The following is a 19,846-nucleotide window of genomic DNA, read 5'->3' as shown; positions in this document are numbered from 1 at the left end:
TGCCATTCAATGAAACTTTATGAAGTGCATGCTATATGGCAGACCCCAAGCTGGTTCTGGGCATACCAAAACTAAATGAAAAGTCCCTGCCTTCAAGGAACTTTCATTCTCCTGGGAAGAACACATAATCAGTAAGTGTTATTGTGAATTCAAAATATATTCCAAGTTAAAACAAATACTTTAGGAAAGGGAGATGGAACAATGATGAAAACTAGGGTGGGGAACATAAGAAAGATCTCATTTAAGAGAGGAGAAGAGCTGAGCCTTGATGGAGCTAGGGATTCCCAGAGGTGGAGGTGAGGAGGAAGTGCATGCCAGGCACGGGAGCACAGCCTTCGCAAAAGCACAGAGGTAGGAGATGGAATGTCCTTTATGGGGAACAGCTTAGCTTGAACATAATGTGCATGGGGGGATAGTAATGCAAAATTAGTCAGGAAGAGTAGGTTGGAGCCGCAGTGTGAAGGGCTTTAAATGACAAACAAGGTTGTATTTTATCCTCTGGGTTGCACTCTTAGGTCCTTCTCAGTTTCTGGCCCCCCAACGAAATGTAATGGAAAGAGCCCTGAAATCCAGGTTCAGGTTGCAGCTCTACTGCTCAGTAATAATGTGACTGTGAGCAAGTTGCTTGCCTTCTCTAGACCTCGGTTTCTTCTTTAAAATGAGAGGATTGGACTCAGGAAGCTCCCAGATCCCTCCTGTGATTCGTGGCACCAGGATCCCTGGTCATGCTCCTTGTGGCAATCCTGCTTCTGCTCCTTAGTTACTGGGTGACCTTGGGCCATGTCCTGGCTCTGAGGCTCAGTTTCCCCACCAGTTGATCTCCAAGGTGCTGTCCAACTTCCCAAACTGACTCAGACTCCCAAGGGGCTCCTGTGAGAACTCTGTGTGGGGAATGGCTGCAAAGGAGAGCCTCACGGAGGACAGGACCCTGGTTTCGTGTTTTCTGCTGCACAACTCTGGTCTTTTGAATTCTACTGCACCAATGAAACAAAGAAGAAATAAGGGTTGATGACATCACCTATCTGGGGCACCTACCTTGTTTCTGTGGTGAGACACCACGCACATTTAACTTCCTCTTCAAACAGCACGTTGTGCATTTTATCAGCAAGCTTCTGTGTCACCGGGGCCCTGTTGCTGCTCCCCAGGCTTCATGCTGTGTCACTGAGCTGCCAGGCCAGGGTGAGCCTCAGGGTAAGTGTCACCATGTATGGTTTAGCCAGGACCTGACCTCACCCAACAGCCTAGCCACGGAGGCTGGCCATGGGAGGAGGAGGGGCCTTGGCAAGCCTGGGACCTGAAAGCTTTCCTGAGGGTTCTACTCTCCAACCAAGCTCTTCCACTAGAGTAAGGAAACAGCCCCAGCAGCTGCCGAAGAGCACAAAGACAGAGGAGCTGGCCAGGCCCAGGAGGCCAAGCGACAGGTAGCCTCTTCCCACCCCTTGGCTTCAGTGGCACATAGGGGTCCAGATGCAGCCTGGCTCTGGGCGCTCACTGAGGGAGCGGACCTCAGAGCATAGACTTCCCAGCTGGAAAGGACAGAGAACATCAGATTTAACCCTCCCATTTGACAGATGAGGAAAATGTGGCCCAGGGAGGGGAAGTCACTTGATTTTCCCACCTCTGGGAGGACAAGGAGAGTTTCCACATTTTGGAGTGATTGGCTCAGAAAGAATCTCTGTGTTTCAAAAAAGTCCTTGTGTCAAACCATGGAGAAATGAGGGCTAGTTAGCTAGAGATTTGGAGAAATGAATCTGTTGTGTTGTAAGTTTCCGCTGTGTGGAAGTCTATCAAGAGGCATCACTGGGAGGGGGGTGTGGTGGGAAGGAGGGTGTTAGTTGTTCTAGCAGCGCTTTGTAGTAGAATGGAAAAGCTCTAGGGGTTGTCCATTGTCCCCCACCCTAGGATGGGAAGTGATCTCCAGTTCTCTCTATTCTAAAGTCTTGGCTTTGTATTTAGGAATCCTTTCTGTTTTCAGCTGGAGATGGAGCCCAGACTCCCAGATCTTGGGGAATGGAGTTGAGCCAGCAAGCTCCAGAGTCAGTTCTGGTGTTTCTCGGGGTGCTCTGGCTACCCTTCTCATTAGCTTTGAGCTCCAAATCCTTGAATGGTAGCACTTCTCTGGGCCTTAGCCAGGAGCTTTATGGGGTGAGTCAAAAAGAGGTTCCCCCTGAGGGTGGGCTGTGCCCAGCCTGTCAGAGCCATGACCAGTTGGGAGAGAACAAGAACAGGTTCTGGTGTTTTCTCTGGGAGTAGCTATCTGGTCACGGGGCTTTAGAAGGTATAAGTCGCATTTATTTTTCATTGTCCAGATCCCCATTAGGCATAATCTCTATCTCTATTACCTGGTTGTTTCAGCTTCTCAGTATATGGAACCTGGTGTGATTGTTAGTGATAGAAAGGGAAGGCAGCGTATTGGGGCAGAGAATGGCAGGAGATGTTGCTAGAGATGTAGCAAGCGTTAGTGGTGACAGCTTTTGCAGCCAGCTGGGAAATACACACAAAGAAAGATTTCCAGTCCAGACAAGTAGAGCATGGCTCCACCTTTCTGGGCCCCAAGGAGTTCCCTTTCGGGCTCACCTGGGAACTTGCCCAATTCAAGTAGTGTAGATGGCTTAAATGTCAAGCTGCATGGCTTCCAGGTGGAAGAAGGCATTCAAGGGGAAGTTTCTTCCAGGATTTCTCTGGCCACCTTGGAGGGATCACAACAACAGCTCTTGGCCCAAGGGATGCTCAGCTTGAATTTAGCCCATTGGCATGGAATAAAATGAGTCTGTGGCAGAGCATATTTTCCCAGGGGGTGGGATAGAAACCTGGGACATAGAATGCTAGAGATGAAGGGGGCCCGAGAGATCACTTAGTTCAGCTAGACCAGGGATTGTTCTCCTTTTTTGTGTCATGGACCCCTCTGGCAGGTCAGTGAAGCCTAGGGATCCCTTCTCTGAATCAACTTAAATACAGAAAATAAAATTTGTAATACTACAAAAGAAATCTTATATATCAAAATGTTTTTTTTTAAAACAAGCTCATAGACCTCAGTTTAAGAACCCCTGATCTAGTCTAATTTAATCTTATTTGTAAAATCCAGTTATTTTTTCAGATGAGCAGCCTGAGGGTCAGAAAGGGGAAGCGGCTTGTATGCCGTCCTGCAGAGAGTGAAAGGCTAAGAGGCATGCTTTTCTGCCTTCTGGCTCAGTATTCTTTCCATTATATACCTTGGTTGTTGTCTGGAAGACATGGCAACATGCCTGACCTGTCCATTTGGGTGGGAAGATTCATTCTGGGATGTTCATTCCCCCTTGCCTGGTGCCATATGCTTCAGAATAATTACCTAGGTATGATGAGGGGACCTGAAGGATTGGCACAGGAGAGAAAACGTTACGTGGGGAACTGAACTAGAGGGGGCCAGAGGGCCCCTGAGGAGATAGCTATTTGCTTTTGGGCAGGTCACTTCCTCTCTCTGAGCCTCAGTGGCCTTTTCTGTAAAATGAGGGTGGGAATGAGAATCCTTATGCTCCCTTGCTCCCAGAGCTATTTTCAAGAAAGTCTCTTGGTCAATTTTAAAGCTAGGGAAATAGCAGTCATGATCAGGCCCAAGGCCTGCAGAGACCCCACAGACCTTCTTTAAAGGACATTGGACTTTTTTTTGGCTTGCCACACCCCCGTGAGAACAGAAGGTCAGCTTCATGACCACAGGCAAACATTTTGTAACTAATTTCTCTTTTTTCAAATGAAAAAACAGCAATTGGCTACCCCAAAAGAAAGGAACCCAGAAATTCTGAAATAGGGTTTGCAAGCTCAGGATGGGGGTCAGGTAGGGAGGGACCAAGGTACTTGTACTTTAGCTGAGAGGTTTTACACCCCCCTGGATTTCCTGGGCCCACCTCATTGAAAACAAGCATCACAGCTGCTGAGCATGGGAACAAACGGGTCACCCCAAACCTGAGGGAGGTCATTTTGTATGAAGCACAAGTGCTTTCTAGAAGCTGGATCCCTTTGCACTTTTGAGCACTTGTTGATTGTGACCTTAGGGAAAAGAGAGAGAGCTAGCCCTAGCTTTAGAGTCAGATAAATCTGGCTCTGCCACTCTTTCCGAGTGTAACTCGGAAGTGATGCATGGATGTTTTCCTTCTCTGCACCTAAATGTCCTTCTCTGTAAAATGAGGGGATTAAATTGAATGATCTCTGTGGCTCCTTCTAGTTAGATGCAGAGAAAGCTTAAGTAAACTTGGATATGTAATTCCCTGGAGTGGAAGGTGTAAGCGGCAGTTAAAATCAATTGTGAAGCTAAAAAGAATTTATTTTTCTGTTAATTTATCACACACACAAACTCACACACAAATGGTCCAGCCTCATATGATTAGTCTATCATTGTGACCTCCTACAGGGTTCATTTTGAAAAATAAAGGATCATGGAGCTGGATAGAACCCCGGAGGCCATCTAGTCCAATGCTATCATTTTAAATATGAGAAAACTGGGGCCTCACCTAAGGTCACAGAGGCAAGGAGTTGGAGAGCCAGGCCCTCTTGCTCCAAAGCTGCTTCCCTTGGGTGAGTCATTGAACTTCCTCGGGCCTCACTCTCCCCCTGTACAATGAGCTCCATGTTTTAGTAGCTCTTTCCTTTTGCAGCTGCTATACTTAAGTCCTAGCAGACAATTTAGAGCTAGAAGGAACCTCATCTGGCTTCTAATCCAGTCTCCTTATTTTACTAGGGAGGAAATTGAGGCCCAAAGAGAGAAAGGACCCCACCCCTCAGGTACTTAGGAAGGGATTCAAGCCCAGCTCTTTGAATGCCATACCAAGGGCTCTTTAATGACCAGATTTGGGCAAAAGGCTCATTTGTGGCCCACAGCAACAATTCAGGGCTTCTTCAGGAATTCGGATTCATGTGCATAGGCAGCTGGACACCAGAGCCCATTTGCAGAATTTCATTGGCCAAACATGAGAAGAAAATTGGACTCTTAGCTCTATCCCTTACTAACCGTGTGCCCACAGGCTAGTCATACCCCTATCCTAAGGGTCCCTTTCCTCATCTGAGAAAATGGGGATGAGAATTCCTTCCCTTGCTGTGGGGAAAGTGGGAGAGAAAGGGGAGAGATTGTCCTGCTGCCCCGCCCCCAACCTGATGAAGTTGGTAGATGCTGTCATTTCCACAGAAAGGAAGGAGGAGGGGAAGGCAGGGAGGCCAACTCTCTGGGCCACCTCCTTCTTTCCTATCACAAAAGACAGGATAAGAAAGTATGCCCACTGACTGGTAAAGGATTTAATTGTTCGAGGGGCATTGGCATTTAAAAAGACAATGCACTGGAGAGGGGAATGAGTGCTTAATCCAAAGGAATGAAGCTCCGATCATGAAATTTCAAGCATCAGCAGGGGAGCATATTATGGTGCCGCATAGGGACCAGCTACAATGAATACCAGCAGGAGCTTAGTTGCCTGGGAGGGCACATGTATCTCCAAGTGAGAACCTGAAGCTACAGACACCTGGAGGAAAGAAAGGGGGGCCACTTGGGAGTGGGTGTTAACCCCTCTGGAGTGTCCTCCCACTCTGGAGGCAACTTAGGCCCAGTGGGAAGAGCATTAGACTAAGAATAAGTAGACATGAGTTCAGATGTTCACAGTTCTCCTCCCTGGGTCTCAGGACCCCTTGGCAAAATGAGGGCCTGGACTCCACAATCTTGACAGTCTCTTCCAGCTCAGAATTAATTGGGCAGATCTCCCTCCCAAGTTTCCCCAGTCTCTGCCAGTCTCGGCACAGCTCTGACCCCTGGTGGCCAGTTGTTTCCAAAGCCTGCCTACAGTTTGAGCTGCCAGCAAACGATGGTCCCTTGACCCTGGACTCTGAGAGCTTTGGAGGTGAAATGAATCTTACTCTTAAGCCTAGAATAGGTCCGTTATTTATGATTATGGGTCAGTCTGGTACAGTGAAAGGAGCACTAGCTCTGAGGTCCGAGGATCTAGGTTCAAATCCACCCTCAGAGACCTCTTGGGCACCATTTCACTTCCTGGGGCCTTAGTGTCCTCCTATGGAAAATGAGAAGGTTGGGCTAGATGCCTCCAGAGGTCCTTTTTCTACTCGAGTTGTGTGTTCATTTCTCTAATGATTCATTATTTTCAAAGCACTTCTGTCTCAGCAACCTTGGCAAGTAGGTGATGCAGGGATCACTACTCTCAGAGGCTCAGATGGGACCAGGTATCTTGCTTCTGGTCACACCATAGAATCAGGGCTGGAACCTGTGTCTTCGTGGTGAGAGCATTTCATCAATCAGGTGTGGAAGCCTTTACTGAGGTTTAATCTTAGGGTCCACTTGATGCTTAACTCCACTACCATTGTGCTTTTCTAAGGTCAAGTGACCTTTCCTTGTAAAGACAGTAACACCAGGTCTCTCTGTGCCTAAAGAACTAGTGATTCCTTCAAAAAAATCACCAAAGTACTTTTGGTGCCAGCAGACTCTCGGATTTAGAAACTCTCTCTTCTGTGCCTGAGAAATTTGCTTCCTAATTGTGAGGGCTGGGGATTTTACTTACTCTCCACTTACAACCAGTAAGTAGCAAAACCAGGCTTCCAACACGGGTTGGAGCATTTAGCTTTAAGGATCTCAGGTGTTCTGGAACCTTGCTGGTATGCCCTAGGTCATTTATCCTTCCTAGCATTAGAAATAGGTCCCACGCTTTGGCCTGAGTCAACAAAATTAAAAAGGTTTTCTAGGATCAAATATCAATTGACCTACTTACAACCTTGGACAAGTTGCTTCACCTCTCTGAACCTCAGTTTCCTCCTCCGAAAAGATCCCTTCTGGCTCTATCATGGGCAGCTAGGTGGCACAGTGGATAGAATGCTAGTCCTGGAGTCAGGAAGACTCATCTTCCTGAATTCAAATCTGGCCTCAGACACTTACTAGCTGTGTGACCCTGGGCAAGTCACTTCACCTTGTTTGCCTCAGTTTCTTCCTCTGTAAAATGAGCTGGAGAGGAAATGGTGAACCCCTCCAGTATCTCTGCCAAGAAAACCCCAAATGGGGTCACAGAGAGCCAGACACAATTGAAACAGCTGAACAACAAAAATATCTCTATTATTCTATTGTCCAGTATACTCATTTGAGTTTCTTTTAATTAATCATTACAATTAATTATTAATAATAGTAGTGATGATGTAATAACACACTTCTATAGTGCTTTGCACTTTACAATATACAAGGAAAATGAGGAAAATAGTACAGGTATTATTGTTCTGATTTGATAGAGAAGCAAGCCAGAAGGGAAAAGTCACTAGCCTCTACAGAAATGGCATGGGGGGCTGGGGAAAGAGGGGAAGAGGAAGTATTTCCTGAGTGCTGTCTTATTCCCAGCACTGGGTGCTAGGGCTATTGAAGAAGGCAAAGACTTGGGCATTATTCTCTCTACAAGTTCACAGGCTGGTTGAGGAAAGAGACACACAGAGGAAACCCCCAGAAAACAATAGTGTATTGGGCCCCAGGGCCCTCACTCTAAGTCTGGTTCAGCTCAGCAAAGGGGGAGAATCCAGTGAAGGGGAAGGGCTGGAGCCATCAGAGGAGGAAGACTCCACTGAGGAGTGTGTGACTTTAGGCTGGCTGCTGGAATGGGGCATTGCTCCAGAGAGTCATGAGATGGCCTGGATGGGGAGGCAGCACCACCACAAGTAACCAGCCATGCACCAAGGAGACAAAAGTAGAACAGGAGAATGGGAGTTATGGGATTCATTCAGCAAACACTGATCTGAGCCCAGATGGGAGCAAGGCTCTGGTCTCAGAGCTGGGGACACACAGTAGATAGAGAGACAGATAGCCAGACACAGTGGAGGTCGGGGTCAGAGTAAGAAAAGGGGAACCTAAATCTCCACAGTAAGTGTTAAGGAGAGAAATTTGAGAAGGGAGTGATCACGTTCACCTGGTGGGGGCGCCAGTAGGTAAGCATATCCCCCAAACTAGGCCTTGAAGAAAGGGCCAGACTTCAGCAGATGGAATCAAAGGTATTGGGACTATTTTACAGAGGAGGAAACTGAGGCCAGGCGATGGTCAGGTTTGTCAGTCAGTTGTTTTCTGGTCATGTCCTACTCACGCTCCCATTTGGGGTTTTCTTGGCAAAGATATTGGAGTAGTTTGCCATTCCCTTCTCCAGCTCATTTTACAGAGGAGGAAACTGAGGCAGACAGGGTGAAGTGACTTGCCCAGGGTCCCACAGCTAGGAAGTATCTGAGGCTGGATTTGAACCCAGGAAGCTGAGTCTTCCTGACTCCAGGCCTGATGCTCTGTCCACTGCAGCGCCACCTAGCTGCCCTAAAAGGCAGTAAGGGGCAGAGGTGTGATTTTAAACCCACATCCTTTGACTTCAGACCCTGTGCCCTTGCACCGTACCATGCTGTCTCCTAAAGGGTCACAGTCATCTTGCCTACCTCTCTAGTTTAGCCCTTCTCCAGAGAGGACAGGTTGAAAATAAGACAGTAGAGATCACAGATTCATATATTAAGGGGAGTAAGATGAGATCAGACTGAAAAGAGAGAAGGGAGTCAGCTTGTGGAGGGGCTTGAATGTCACCCCGGAAGTTTCTACTTTATTCAGGTGAAAATAGAGTCCACTGAAGGTTTTAGAAGAAACCAATGACATGGTCAGAATGGTACTTTAGGAAGAAGGCAGATGTGTTAGAGGTAAGAGAAAAGAGACCCTGGAGGCAGGGGCCCCACTTAGGAGGCTAGCTACTACTATAGTCCAGGCACTGATGTCTGGTGGTGGTAGTGAGGGCAGGGGAGAGACTCCCCCAGCCCGGGCAAGTGATTGAAAGTAAGGAGTGAGGGACAGGGAAGAGCCAGAGAGGAGGAAGGCCAGGTTAGGATGCTGGTGCTGCCTGGGGCGGTCAGGGAAGGACAGGCAGGATTTAGCTAAGTCTAATAGCTGTCAGCATGGGAGGTGGCTGAGGCCCTTGTGGTTAGACCAGGGTTTTGCAGATCTCCAGAGTGGACTGGACATTTCTGGGATGTTAATGTGAATCAGTAAAACGTTAGCCTGTTGTGGTTTGGAGAGTAATTCACTCAGAGCAGGTACAAATTGCTTTGTAGCTCATCAGACCATCAAACCTTATCTGTAGCCAAAAACACCTCCTGGGGCCCAAGGCTTGAAAAGAGGCATTTGTTGGTTGAGCACTGGCTGCTGATTGATCGTGAGTGACTCCTTCCCTGCCAGAGCTGGGAAGCAATGTTAATAATGAAGATTAAACTTTGAAGTGTGTCCCCCATGTATTCCTCCCTCTCCCCTCTCCAGCTAAATATTTACCAGCATACCTCTGCATATGACCATGCCAAGTTTCTTAAATCTCTGAGCCTCAGTTACAAGATCTGTAAAATGGTGAAGGTAATGATAATGTTTACATTGCCTAGATCGCAGGGTTGTTGCTTGCATACCTTAAAATACCAGAGAAGTAAGGGTGAATTATAATGATTGTTTCAGTCCTTTTCCTGGGAGAGGAAAGACAGGAGCTGCACCACTGTCCTCGGTGCTGACCCTGAGCCTAGGGTCTTCAAGCAAGAGGTGGCAAAGTCGTCATTTTATGAAATCACAGAAGATCAGAGCTGGAAGAAACGTCAGCAATGCTATACTAGCAAGCTCTTCGTTTTACATATGTGCATTCTGTGACCCAGAGAGGGAAAGGGACTTGACCAAAGTCATACAGCTAGTAAATAGTAGTGACAGTTCTCAAACCCATAACTTTTGACTTTCAAAGCCCTGTGCTCTATCTACCTTTGCTTCTTTCTTCAAAGTTAGAATGTCCCATTTGTCTTTGTTCTACCTAACACAGTGCCATGGCACACAGTAGGGGCTTAATAAATATTTGTTAAATTGAATAGAAAGCTGTAATTGGAGGCACTCACTAAAAGTTCTGTTTTCAATACATGGCTCAGTAATTTCTAACCACAGGATCAGGGACTGAAATGCAAACCTTGGAGGGCCGCCATTTGCGTGGGTTATCATTTGTCTTGGCTCCAGTTGTTTCTATATGCTGACTTCTGTTTAGCTCAGTGGGTTAGAACACAGCACTGATGATGCTGAGGTCATGAGTTTAGACTTCATGTGAGCTGGTTAACCACAACAAATATCTGTTGAACACTCAATAGCCAGTCATCTTTGTTAGATGCTGTGGGAGCCCCAAATAAAAGCAAGGTCCTGTTTCTCAAGGAAGTCATAATCGAGTCAAGGCAATAAGTTTGTCACAGTACTAGCATTTAATTTATTTTTTGTGGTCACCTGGGTTTCATCAGTGTAAGGAGGGAACTCCCAGTGTAGAAACTCCCTCCCCTGCTGTAGTTTGACTTGAGTTTCCAGCTTTAGGGCTCTTCCTGAGACACTGGGAGGTTAATCAATTGCCCCAGAACCACCCATCCAGGGTGTTAAGGAGGGAACTTGAGCCCAGGCCTTGCTGATTCCAAGAGAACCTTCTACCTACTACTTCACAGTCATAGCTGTTATTTATATAGATCTTAGTGACTTACGGAACCCATGATGTTATCTCGTTAACTCCTCAAAACAACCCTGTGTTCCCACTGGATGGCAATTAGTATCCATATTTTACAGTTTGGGAGTCTGAAGCCCAAAGAAGTGACTTAACAAAGCCATACTGTAGGGCCAGGACTAGGGTAGTGGACATAGCACCAGAAATGGAGTCAGAAGGCCTGGATGAAGAGCTCAGCTCTGCCATTTTCTTTCATCCATTCAACATATATTTGTTAAACAACCTATTGTATGCAAAATGTTGGTCTTGTAGCTAGGTGAGTCCAGAGATCTGGATTCTACTAATGGCTTTGTCACTAATTGGATATGTGACCTTAGGGACATCGGTTCTTAATAAATATGTATAGATTGGCTGAAAGGGAGATCACTTTACCTCACTGTGTCCTGGTATCCTCCTATGTAAATTGAAGGGAGTTATCTCTAGGGTTCCTGCCAGCTCAATGGGTCTATAGCAGGGGTGGGGAACCTGTGGCCTCGAGGCCACATGTGGCCCTCTAGGTCCTTAAGTCCCCTCAAGTCCCCTTTGACTGAATCAAAACTTCACAGAACAAGTCCCCTTAATAAAAGGATTTGTTCTATAAAACTTGGACTCAGTCAAAAAGCCATACTCAAAGACCTAGAAGGTCACATGTGGCCTTGAGGCCACAGGTTCCCCATCCCTGGTCTATGGTATCCTATCTTGTGATTCCAGTGTAAGATAACAATACACTCCAGAGTGCAGCCAGAACCAGAATAAAATGTAATTGGAAAGTATTAACAAAACAGATAAAAATACAATAAAATGTAGGTAATATTAATATGTGGTTTTCTAATCTCACCCACAGATTTCCTTAAGTACAGTTTAGTGTTCCTATATGAAGTTGACACCCCTGATATAACATACCTCAAGGCAGCTTATTCCAAATGCCTAATGAGTGAAGAGCTCTGTGAACTAGAGAAACCTGGGAAGGCTTCATGGAGGAAGCAGGGCTTATGCTGGGTCCCTTCCCCTGGGCAACTCTTCTGACAGTAGATGAGATTCTGCCTCTACTTGGACAAAATGGTGGCCATGAGCATTGTAGATGGCTAGGAAGCCATTTGGCTGCATGACCAGACAATGCATGCTTCTGACCCCTGTCCAGGCCCCTGACCAACCAAAACAAGAAGCTGGGATACCTTTGGAAGCAGATCCTAGGGACTTTTGGAGACTTGGGTGTTAGCATTGAGGGCACTTGGAGGCCTTGGACATGATGATTTCTCCTTGTAAGAAATGTCTGGCCCCATGTGATTTCTGATCTGATTATGTTTCTGTTTCTCCACCTTCTCCCAGCCCGATTCTTCTTAGCTGGAGAAGGAGGGTGAAGAGACTCCTACGTTGTTTTCTTAGGCTATTGGGCCATATGCTAAGAGCCCAGGCCAGCTGGGAAAGAGAGGATGTCTGCAAAAGTGATCGTTGATGTGGGGAAGAGGCTGCTTGTCAACCTGGCAGTTAAAGTGGCAAGACCAGATGTCACAGCCAAATGGTGTCCTCCCTTCAGAGCACACCTAGTCTGACCCACATATGAACAGGAATCTCAACCAATCAACAAGCAGTTATGTAGTGTCTACTCTGTGCCTGACAGTGTTCCACTCGTTGGAGTAATAAATAAATATGTCCCTGAGTAGTCATTCATTCTCCATTTGAACACCTCCTTTGGGTGGGTGGGAGGGGAGAGGAAGTCCAATCCACTTTGGAAGGGTTCTGATTATTATGTCCATTGTTGTTCAGGTGTTTCAGTCCTGTCCAACTCTTCATGACCCCATTTGGGGTTCCCTTGGCAAAGATACTGGAGTTGTTGGCCATTTCCTTCTCCAGCTCATTTTACAGATGAGGAAACTGAGTCAAACAGGGTAAAGTGACTTGCCCAGGGTAGCACAGCTAGTGTTTGAGGCCAGATTTGAACTCAGGAAGATGAGTCTTCGTAACTCCAGGTCTGGTGCTCTATCCACCACAGTGCTACCTAGCTTCTCGGGATTATGAAGTCTTCAATCACAGAAATGACTCAAACTACAGAGCTAGCCCAAGTTAACCTTGTCGCTTCTCAGAATCTATCTTTCTGCATATTTCCCTAGGGTTTTACATTTAGCAGGGACAGGTAAGGCTGAGTTTGGGGAACCCCTCCTTTCCCCACATAGCCAGGGAAGAGATTTGGGGAAGCAGCCAAGTAAATGTCAAAGCCTCTGCCTATAAAAGTGTGAAAGATGGGAGTTCACAGCCAAATAGGGCCTGAAATTATTTTCAGCTTGAACAGAGGCATGGTGGTACAATCAAAAGCGACCTGGAATCAGTCAAAAGAAATATGGCTTGAGGTTACCTTGAGCAAGTGATTTTACTTCTGAGTCTCTATTTCCTCATCTGTAAAATGAAAGGCAGGTTAGACGCCCTCCAAGATCATTTCCAGATTATGCCCTGTGGTTTTCTAGCACAAAGAAACTTGCTGTTTATTTACCATAGAACATAGAGAAACTGACTTCTTAAATGTCACATGCCAAAGTATCTGACATCAGTGAGGCAGGAATGGATAGTGAGATCTGCCAGATAATTTTCACGGGTCCCTAAAAATGGGTCCTGCTGCTTCGAGGGCCAGGTCAAACGGACCAGGCAGGGGATGGGAGTGGATGGCTAACTTGCTTACTATTCTCTCAGTCACCCACAGTCATTCTGTTCCCTCTGAGAGCAGCTACTGGAGATGAATAGAAGACATTAAGGGAAAGCCACCCTGGGAGATGGCAGCCCTGCATAGCTTTGGGTGCCAGCAGCTACTTGTCCATCATATAGTTCTGAATTCCTTGGGTGAGGCTGGTGGAGGGAGGTGTTAAAGTGACCCTCTCCAACTGTGGCTTTTCATGGCAGCCCAAGTGCTTGTGATCCTGTTGATGTGACTCCTGGTATATAGCACCTGATTACTGGGATCCAAGTGAACAACATGGTGTCCTTCAACTCTTATCACAGGTGATGGGCCAGGTGGGATGGACTGACCATATGGAAGGGGGAAGTGAATGATCAGAAGAATGGGGGGCTCCCCTACCATGCCTGCACTCCCTTTTAAAATATATTTTTATTTTGTTAAATATTTCCCAAATACATTAAAATGTTTTAAACATTCATTTTTTAAAATCTTGAGTTCCAAATTCTCTCCTTCCCTCCCTTCCCCTAACCTTTGAGAAGGCAAGCAAAATGATATTGATTATACATGTGAATTCATGCAAAATATATTTCCATATAAGTCATGTTGCAAAAGAAAACACACATACAAACAAGAAAAATAAAGAAAGTGAAACAGTATGCTTCAGTCTGCACTCATAGTTGATCAGCTCTCTCTCTTTTCTGTCATGTTAGCCAATCTAATAAGTGTGAGGTAGTACCTTAGAGTTGTTTTAATTTACATTTCTCTAATTATTAATGACTTAGAGCATTTTTTCATATGACTATAGATAGCTTTGTTTCTTCTTCTGAAAACTGCCTGTTCATATCCTTTGACCATTTATCAATTGGGGAATGGCTCTTATTTTTAGAAATTTGGCACTCATCTTTTGATGAGAGTGCATTCATACTGCTTAGTCTGTTTTTTTCCATAGGAACAGAAGCTGAAGTGCAGCAAGAAGTCATTTCACTTCCTTTTGGGGAGAATTCATAGCCCCCTCAGCCATTTAACAGAGTCAACTAAAGAGACAAGGCACATGGAGAAACTTTGATATCCAGGAGCAACTTTGGGTTATTGAAGGACACTCAAGCCTGCTCTCCTCCTTGTTCATTGTTCATCTGCAGTATCTTTTCAACAGCTATACAGATATACACATATGCACATAATTAAAGCTTAAAACTGCACTAAGAGTTTTGGGATACTATGTATTTGTGTGTGTATATATGGATATGTGTATATATGTGTGTGTGTGTGCATACATACACATATATACACACTTTTAGTTTATATAACACACACACACACACACACACACACACACACACACACACACTGATGGACCAGCTCTCTGGGCTGCTCATCCAACTGCACATCATAGCTTTTCATTTGGACTCTACTCAGGACATCCTCCATTATAGTGGCACGTGTTCCTGTTTTATAACTCATTAACATAATCAGAATATCATTAAACAGCTATCTTTGTGGTTAAAGCTGTCAAAGAATATTATCTGATGTTCATATGGCTTCCTCTATTCGGGGTTTCATGTTGAAGTCATTGAGTATCAAGGTGTGTTGCTTTAATTTGAAGGTTTTGTCCAATCCTCCAAAAGTTTTCTTTATTTCTCCATCCTTCCCAAGAGATCCTGGTGCACGCACTAGAATTCATTATATTTGACGTAGACTTCTTGCTTGCACATGCAGGAGCCAACTCTGTCTCTGCGAGGTGAACCTGTGGGCCACCTATCCATTTAGCTGTAGTTTCCTGGCATCTTCTTGTTCCATCGAAAGCCAGAACAGAAATATCGTTGTATCTTGGTTCTTCTCAGATTTAGAGGACCCAACAATGATTAATATTTATATATGGTTCGAAACCTGTGTGATTCCTAGTACCCTGTCCCCTTTTCCACCACCTTGCCATTATCACTATGGAAGGAAGAGAACACACAGGATTGAGATCCGTTCTCTATTTTTCTTTGTTTCCTGGCTAAATAACTCATCACCAAGTGCCGATCTGCTAATGATGAGCCTCTCTGTACTTAGCTAAGCTGCTCATCAGACAGCAGGTACCATCTATTTCTGACACTATGTTTGTGGCCTCTCCCATTTGGTAGAATCTATCAGAGCTCCACTGGCATGGCCTCATCATCACACCACAATGAGGCACTGGAGAGGTTTGTGGCCATACCAGAGCTACTCTATCCCAGTAAATGATTACACCTGGTAGGTCCTAAGAAGCAGAGTTAGGGGTGGGATGATGCAAGGAATTCTGTCAGGGTTATTTACCTGACCTGCTGAACTTGGGAAGAGGGTAGAGTGACACAGCTGTCTCAGAGGAAAAGTACTAGACCAGGAGCCAAGAGATCTGGTTCAAATCCCAGCTGTTCCACAGCTGACTGTCTGACCTTGGGTTAATCACATGATCTCTTTAAGGCCTTAGTTTTCTCATATGCAACATGATTGTATTATAAGTTTCAAAAGTAGAGTTGGGCTCAGTGTGTTGGTTAAAGACTTTGTTTTGCACTCTTCCACTCCCATATGCTTGATTGCCCCATTCATTGGGTCCATTCTTTGCTTGTTGAATTCCTGTCCACCCCTTAAAGTCCAACTCCACAGCATGAAGCCTTCCCTTATTCCCCTGGTCTGCTAGGCTCTTTTCGTTTGGCTGTCACATAGCGTTTTGTTTTGTACTGATCGTGTAATATATGTTATAATTGTCTGTGTATGTGTCACATCTCCCTATTGGACTGGAAGCTCCATGAAGACAAGAGCCTCATCTATCTCATTCAGTGCCCAGAACAGAGCTGTGTACACAGTAGGCACCTAAGCAGTTTTTCTTGAATGGTTGTTGAATGAATGCCTTCACATGTATTTCTTTGGTCTCTGCAGGAATCACACCCAGTCTTTCCTTAATGAACACACATCACCAGGCAAAATGGGCGGCAATGGCACAAGTGATACAACCGACAACTGCAATAACACGAATGTAACATTCCAGTACTCCCTGTATGCTATCACATATATCGTGGTCTTCATCCCTGGCCTTCTGGCCAACAGTACAGCGCTCTGGGTCTTGTGTCGCTTCATCAGCAAGAAGAACAAGGCCATCATCTTCATGATCAATCTGTCTGTGGCTGACCTTGCCCATGTTCTCTCACTGCCACTGCGGATCTATTACTACATCAACCACCACTGGCCCTTCCCAAGGTTCCTGTGCCTTCTCTGCTTCTACCTGAAGTACCTCAACATGTATGCGAGTATCTGCTTCCTGACATGCATTAGTCTGCAGCGCTGCTTCTTCCTTCTCAAGCCCTTCAAGGCCCGAGACTGGAAGCGCAGATATGATATGGCCATCAGTGCTACCATCTGGGTTGTTGTTGGGACTGCCTGCTTGCCCTTTCCCATTGTGAGAAGTGTTGTTCTGGCCAACAAGTCCCAAGATGCTTGCTTTGCTGACCTGGGATACACACAGATGAATGTGGCACCCTCAGTGGCAATGATCATAATGGCTGAGCTGGCTGGCTTCGTGGTTCCTGTTGTCACCATTGCCTGGTGCACCTGGAAGACAGTAATATCTTTGCAGCACCCACGTGTGGCCTGTGAAGGGGAAGCCGAGAAGCGAAAGGCTCTTCGGATGGTCTTCTTGTGTGCTGGGGTCTTCTTCATCTGCTTCACGCCCTACCATATAAACTTCCTTTTTTATACCTTAGTGAAGGAAAAAGTTATCACTAGCTGCCCCATTGTTCAAAGCACACACTATTTCCACCCTTTCTCCTTGTGCCTTGCAAGTCTGTGTTGCTGCTTAGATCCGATCCTTTATTACTTCACGACTTCTGAGTTCCGTGATCAACTCTCCCGCCATGGTAGCTCAGTGATCCGATCCCGGCTTATGAGCAAGGAGAGTGGCTCTTCAATGGTGAGCTAAGTAAGCCCATCCCCAAAGACTTGCTTTTCTCTCATATTCTTTGGCTTGTCCCTAAACCCAGAGAAATAGCCAAGCTATAGATGAAGTTACTGGACACTTAGTATGGAGGCAGTGGGCATAGAAGGAGACAGAGATAGGGTTTGTTTGTCTGGACTGTTTTTGTTGTTCTGAAATTGAGGACTCTTTTATTTAAGAGAACAAGATTAAAGCCTGACAGATGTCTCAGATGGAAGAGAGAAGTCATCTTGTTGAAAATGTTCTTGGTAAATTGTGGTAATTTCATCCCATGTGTATATTTTTTTTTAATTTTTTCCAATGTACATATTTCTTTTCTGTAGGAAAAAAAACACAAAAGCTTATCTTGAATTACTATTCAGGAGCCAGTGTCTTTTCCCTTCTTTTTCTATAACGTGGATGAAAAAAGCCAGTCTCTTAGATGTGAGGATTACATAAGCAAAGGGGAAAAACAATAGATAGAATTTGGCCCCTAGTTCCTTTTCTTGAAGAAAAGGGGGATTGGAGCTTACCTCATCTCATCTAGTTGCCCTCACTGATACAATTCAGTAGATGAGGACCCAGCTCTTCACTTCGCTGTGCCCATGAAGAATAGACCAAAACTGGGTCAACGTATGTGAGTATGGATAGAGTGGTATAGCCCAATTTGCTGTGGTCATTGCACTGGTCCTTATGGGGTAGACCTGGCACTTTGTCTCTTAGCTGAGTCAGACACATAGGATTTTCTGATAATGTCCCAATTCTGTAGTGCTTACAGATCTCAGTCCTAAAGGTTCAAACAATCCATTCCATCACAAAGGATGTCTCACTTTAGGTATGGCCCACGGGGGTAAGCCCATTAAGCTGACATAGGAAAAAGAAAAAGAAAAGCAGAGAATTTTAAGGAAATCAGATGAGTCTCAGACTTAACTCCCTCACCCTACACACACATATCCTTACAACTTTACAAATTTCCATAGGGATTTACTGCACCCCTGCTATGTGCCTGGAAAGCCAGTACTTTGATAGACACCCTGCCATTTAGCTCAGATATGGATAAGTTTGGCATGAGGCAACTGGATGACCCCAAAGTTCCATAGCCATTCTTAGTGAGTAGAGTGGTTAAATCCAACAACTCATGCTATAGTATAATGAACCTAGATCCTTATCACATCCTGTGTGAAAAAAAGAAAGGGCAAATGCTGGGAGGACATATTTCTAGCTTCATTTTTTTTCCAAAGGTGATTACTAAAATTTCAGGACCATTAAAGAGGATTTCAATATAGCCAGACCACTTATTTGCATTACCCTCCAGTGAGGGGCCTACACAAAAGAGCTATTAGCTCAAGTATACTGGTAACAGCAAAGGAGGCCAGGGGAGAGAGGTATAGACAAGCTAGTTTCTGACCAAAGGGAGCATGTGATATGACTAGAAATAATGAGAATTTAATTTTTAAAAATACAATATTATTAATGTTTTTTAATAACATTTCCTGATATGCAAATCACAGTGCATTGTACATATTGTTGCTGTTCAGTCATATCTGACTCTTCATGACCCTGTAGACCATATCACGCCAATACTTTCCATGGGATTTTCTTGGAAAGGATACTGAAGTGGTTTGCCATTTCCTTCTCCAGTGGATTATGGCAAATAGAGGTTAAGTGACTAGCTCAGAGTCACTTAGTCAGAGGCTAGATCTGAACTCAGGTCTTCTGACTCCGGGCCTAGCAGTCTATCCACTGAGCCACCTAGCTGCCTCTACATTGTACATAATACACCCTTAATAAATGCTTTCTCATTCATTCATTTGCATACTATCCTTCCCCTGGTGGTATTCTTTGTTAAGAAGAACAAGGCAAAGCCAAAACAGTGATCATGTATATCAGAATATGCAACATTCTTCATTTGGAATCTGCCTGTCCCTACAAGGAGGGATTGACTTTCTGGTGTGGATGGTAAATTCCCATAGAGAAGCTCCAGAAATGGCTTGGACAAGGTGACTGCTTTGGAATATGATTTTCATTTTGATCTATAAGTTATGGCATGTTTATAAATATATCCTGGGGCCTTGGGCAAGTCCAACCTCTCCTAGTCTCAGTTTCCTTAAATAAAGTAAAGGTGTTGGACTACATGATTTCTAAGGTTGCTTCCATGTGCAAATCTATGATTCTATAACCCTGACATCTTAGCCAATCTTGAAACTCCTTTGAAATGGCAAAGAGCAACATGGAAGACTTTTGACTATAATGAAAACACTTTGGATTTTGTGGCTACAGGCTTTGAGTTTCCCACCATTCAAGGCAAAGTTTTTTTGGGGGGCGGGGGGGCTTGACCCTGTGAAACAAGGCAGCAGAGAATGGTTAATTTAGTACATGAGGAAGCAAATACATACATTTTAAAGAGCTGTGTACCTTGTATTACATTATGGCTATGCTAGAAAGGCTAAAATCAAGAAAGCAGGAATATCATCTGTTTCAAGGCAGTAAAAATCAACAACTAGGGGTCTGATGCCTATATGAGTAAAAGGATAGTTGTAATGAAAAAATGAGGACAACAAGACAGACATTACTGGATTTGTTTTTCCAGAAGCCTTCCAGCAGTACTTAGCATCCCCAGATGCCTTCTGTCAACATCTCTTCCAGAATTCCATCACCCTGTTGTGATATTCCCACCTTCTGATTGGTCAGAATAATAAGGCAGAAATTGTGAAGAAGTACAATAAGAACTTTGTGCAGCAATGTGTT

The 19,846-nt window shown here is 45.0% G+C and overlaps 1 protein-coding gene across 1 annotated transcript; it reads left to right on the top strand.

The window, feature by feature from the left end:
* The first annotated feature begins 1,093 nt into the window (after window positions 1-1,093).
* LOC118832846 (putative P2Y purinoceptor 10) lies at window positions 1,094-17,384 on the top strand. The gene is made up of 2 exons (XM_036740217.1): window positions 1,094-1,191; window positions 16,069-17,384. Exon 2 carries the CDS (start codon window positions 16,115-16,117, stop codon window positions 17,102-17,104), a length of 990 nt encoding a protein of 329 aa, XP_036596112.1. The 5' UTR covers window positions 1,094-1,191; window positions 16,069-16,114; the 3' UTR covers window positions 17,105-17,384.
* Window positions 17,385-19,846: the final 2,462 nt, after the last annotated feature.

Source organism: Trichosurus vulpecula, chromosome X, assembly GCF_011100635.1.
Source record: "Trichosurus vulpecula isolate mTriVul1 chromosome X, mTriVul1.pri, whole genome shotgun sequence".
Classification (NCBI taxonomy): Eukaryota; Metazoa; Chordata; class Mammalia; order Diprotodontia; family Phalangeridae; genus Trichosurus; species Trichosurus vulpecula.
This window is presented reverse-complemented; position numbering and strand designations above follow the sequence as displayed.

What these genes read in the sequence shown, in the direction of transcription:
- LOC118832846 (XM_036740217.1), top strand. Translation starts at nt 16,115, where the DNA reads ATGGGCGGCAATGGCACAAGTGATACAACCGACAACTGCAATAACACG.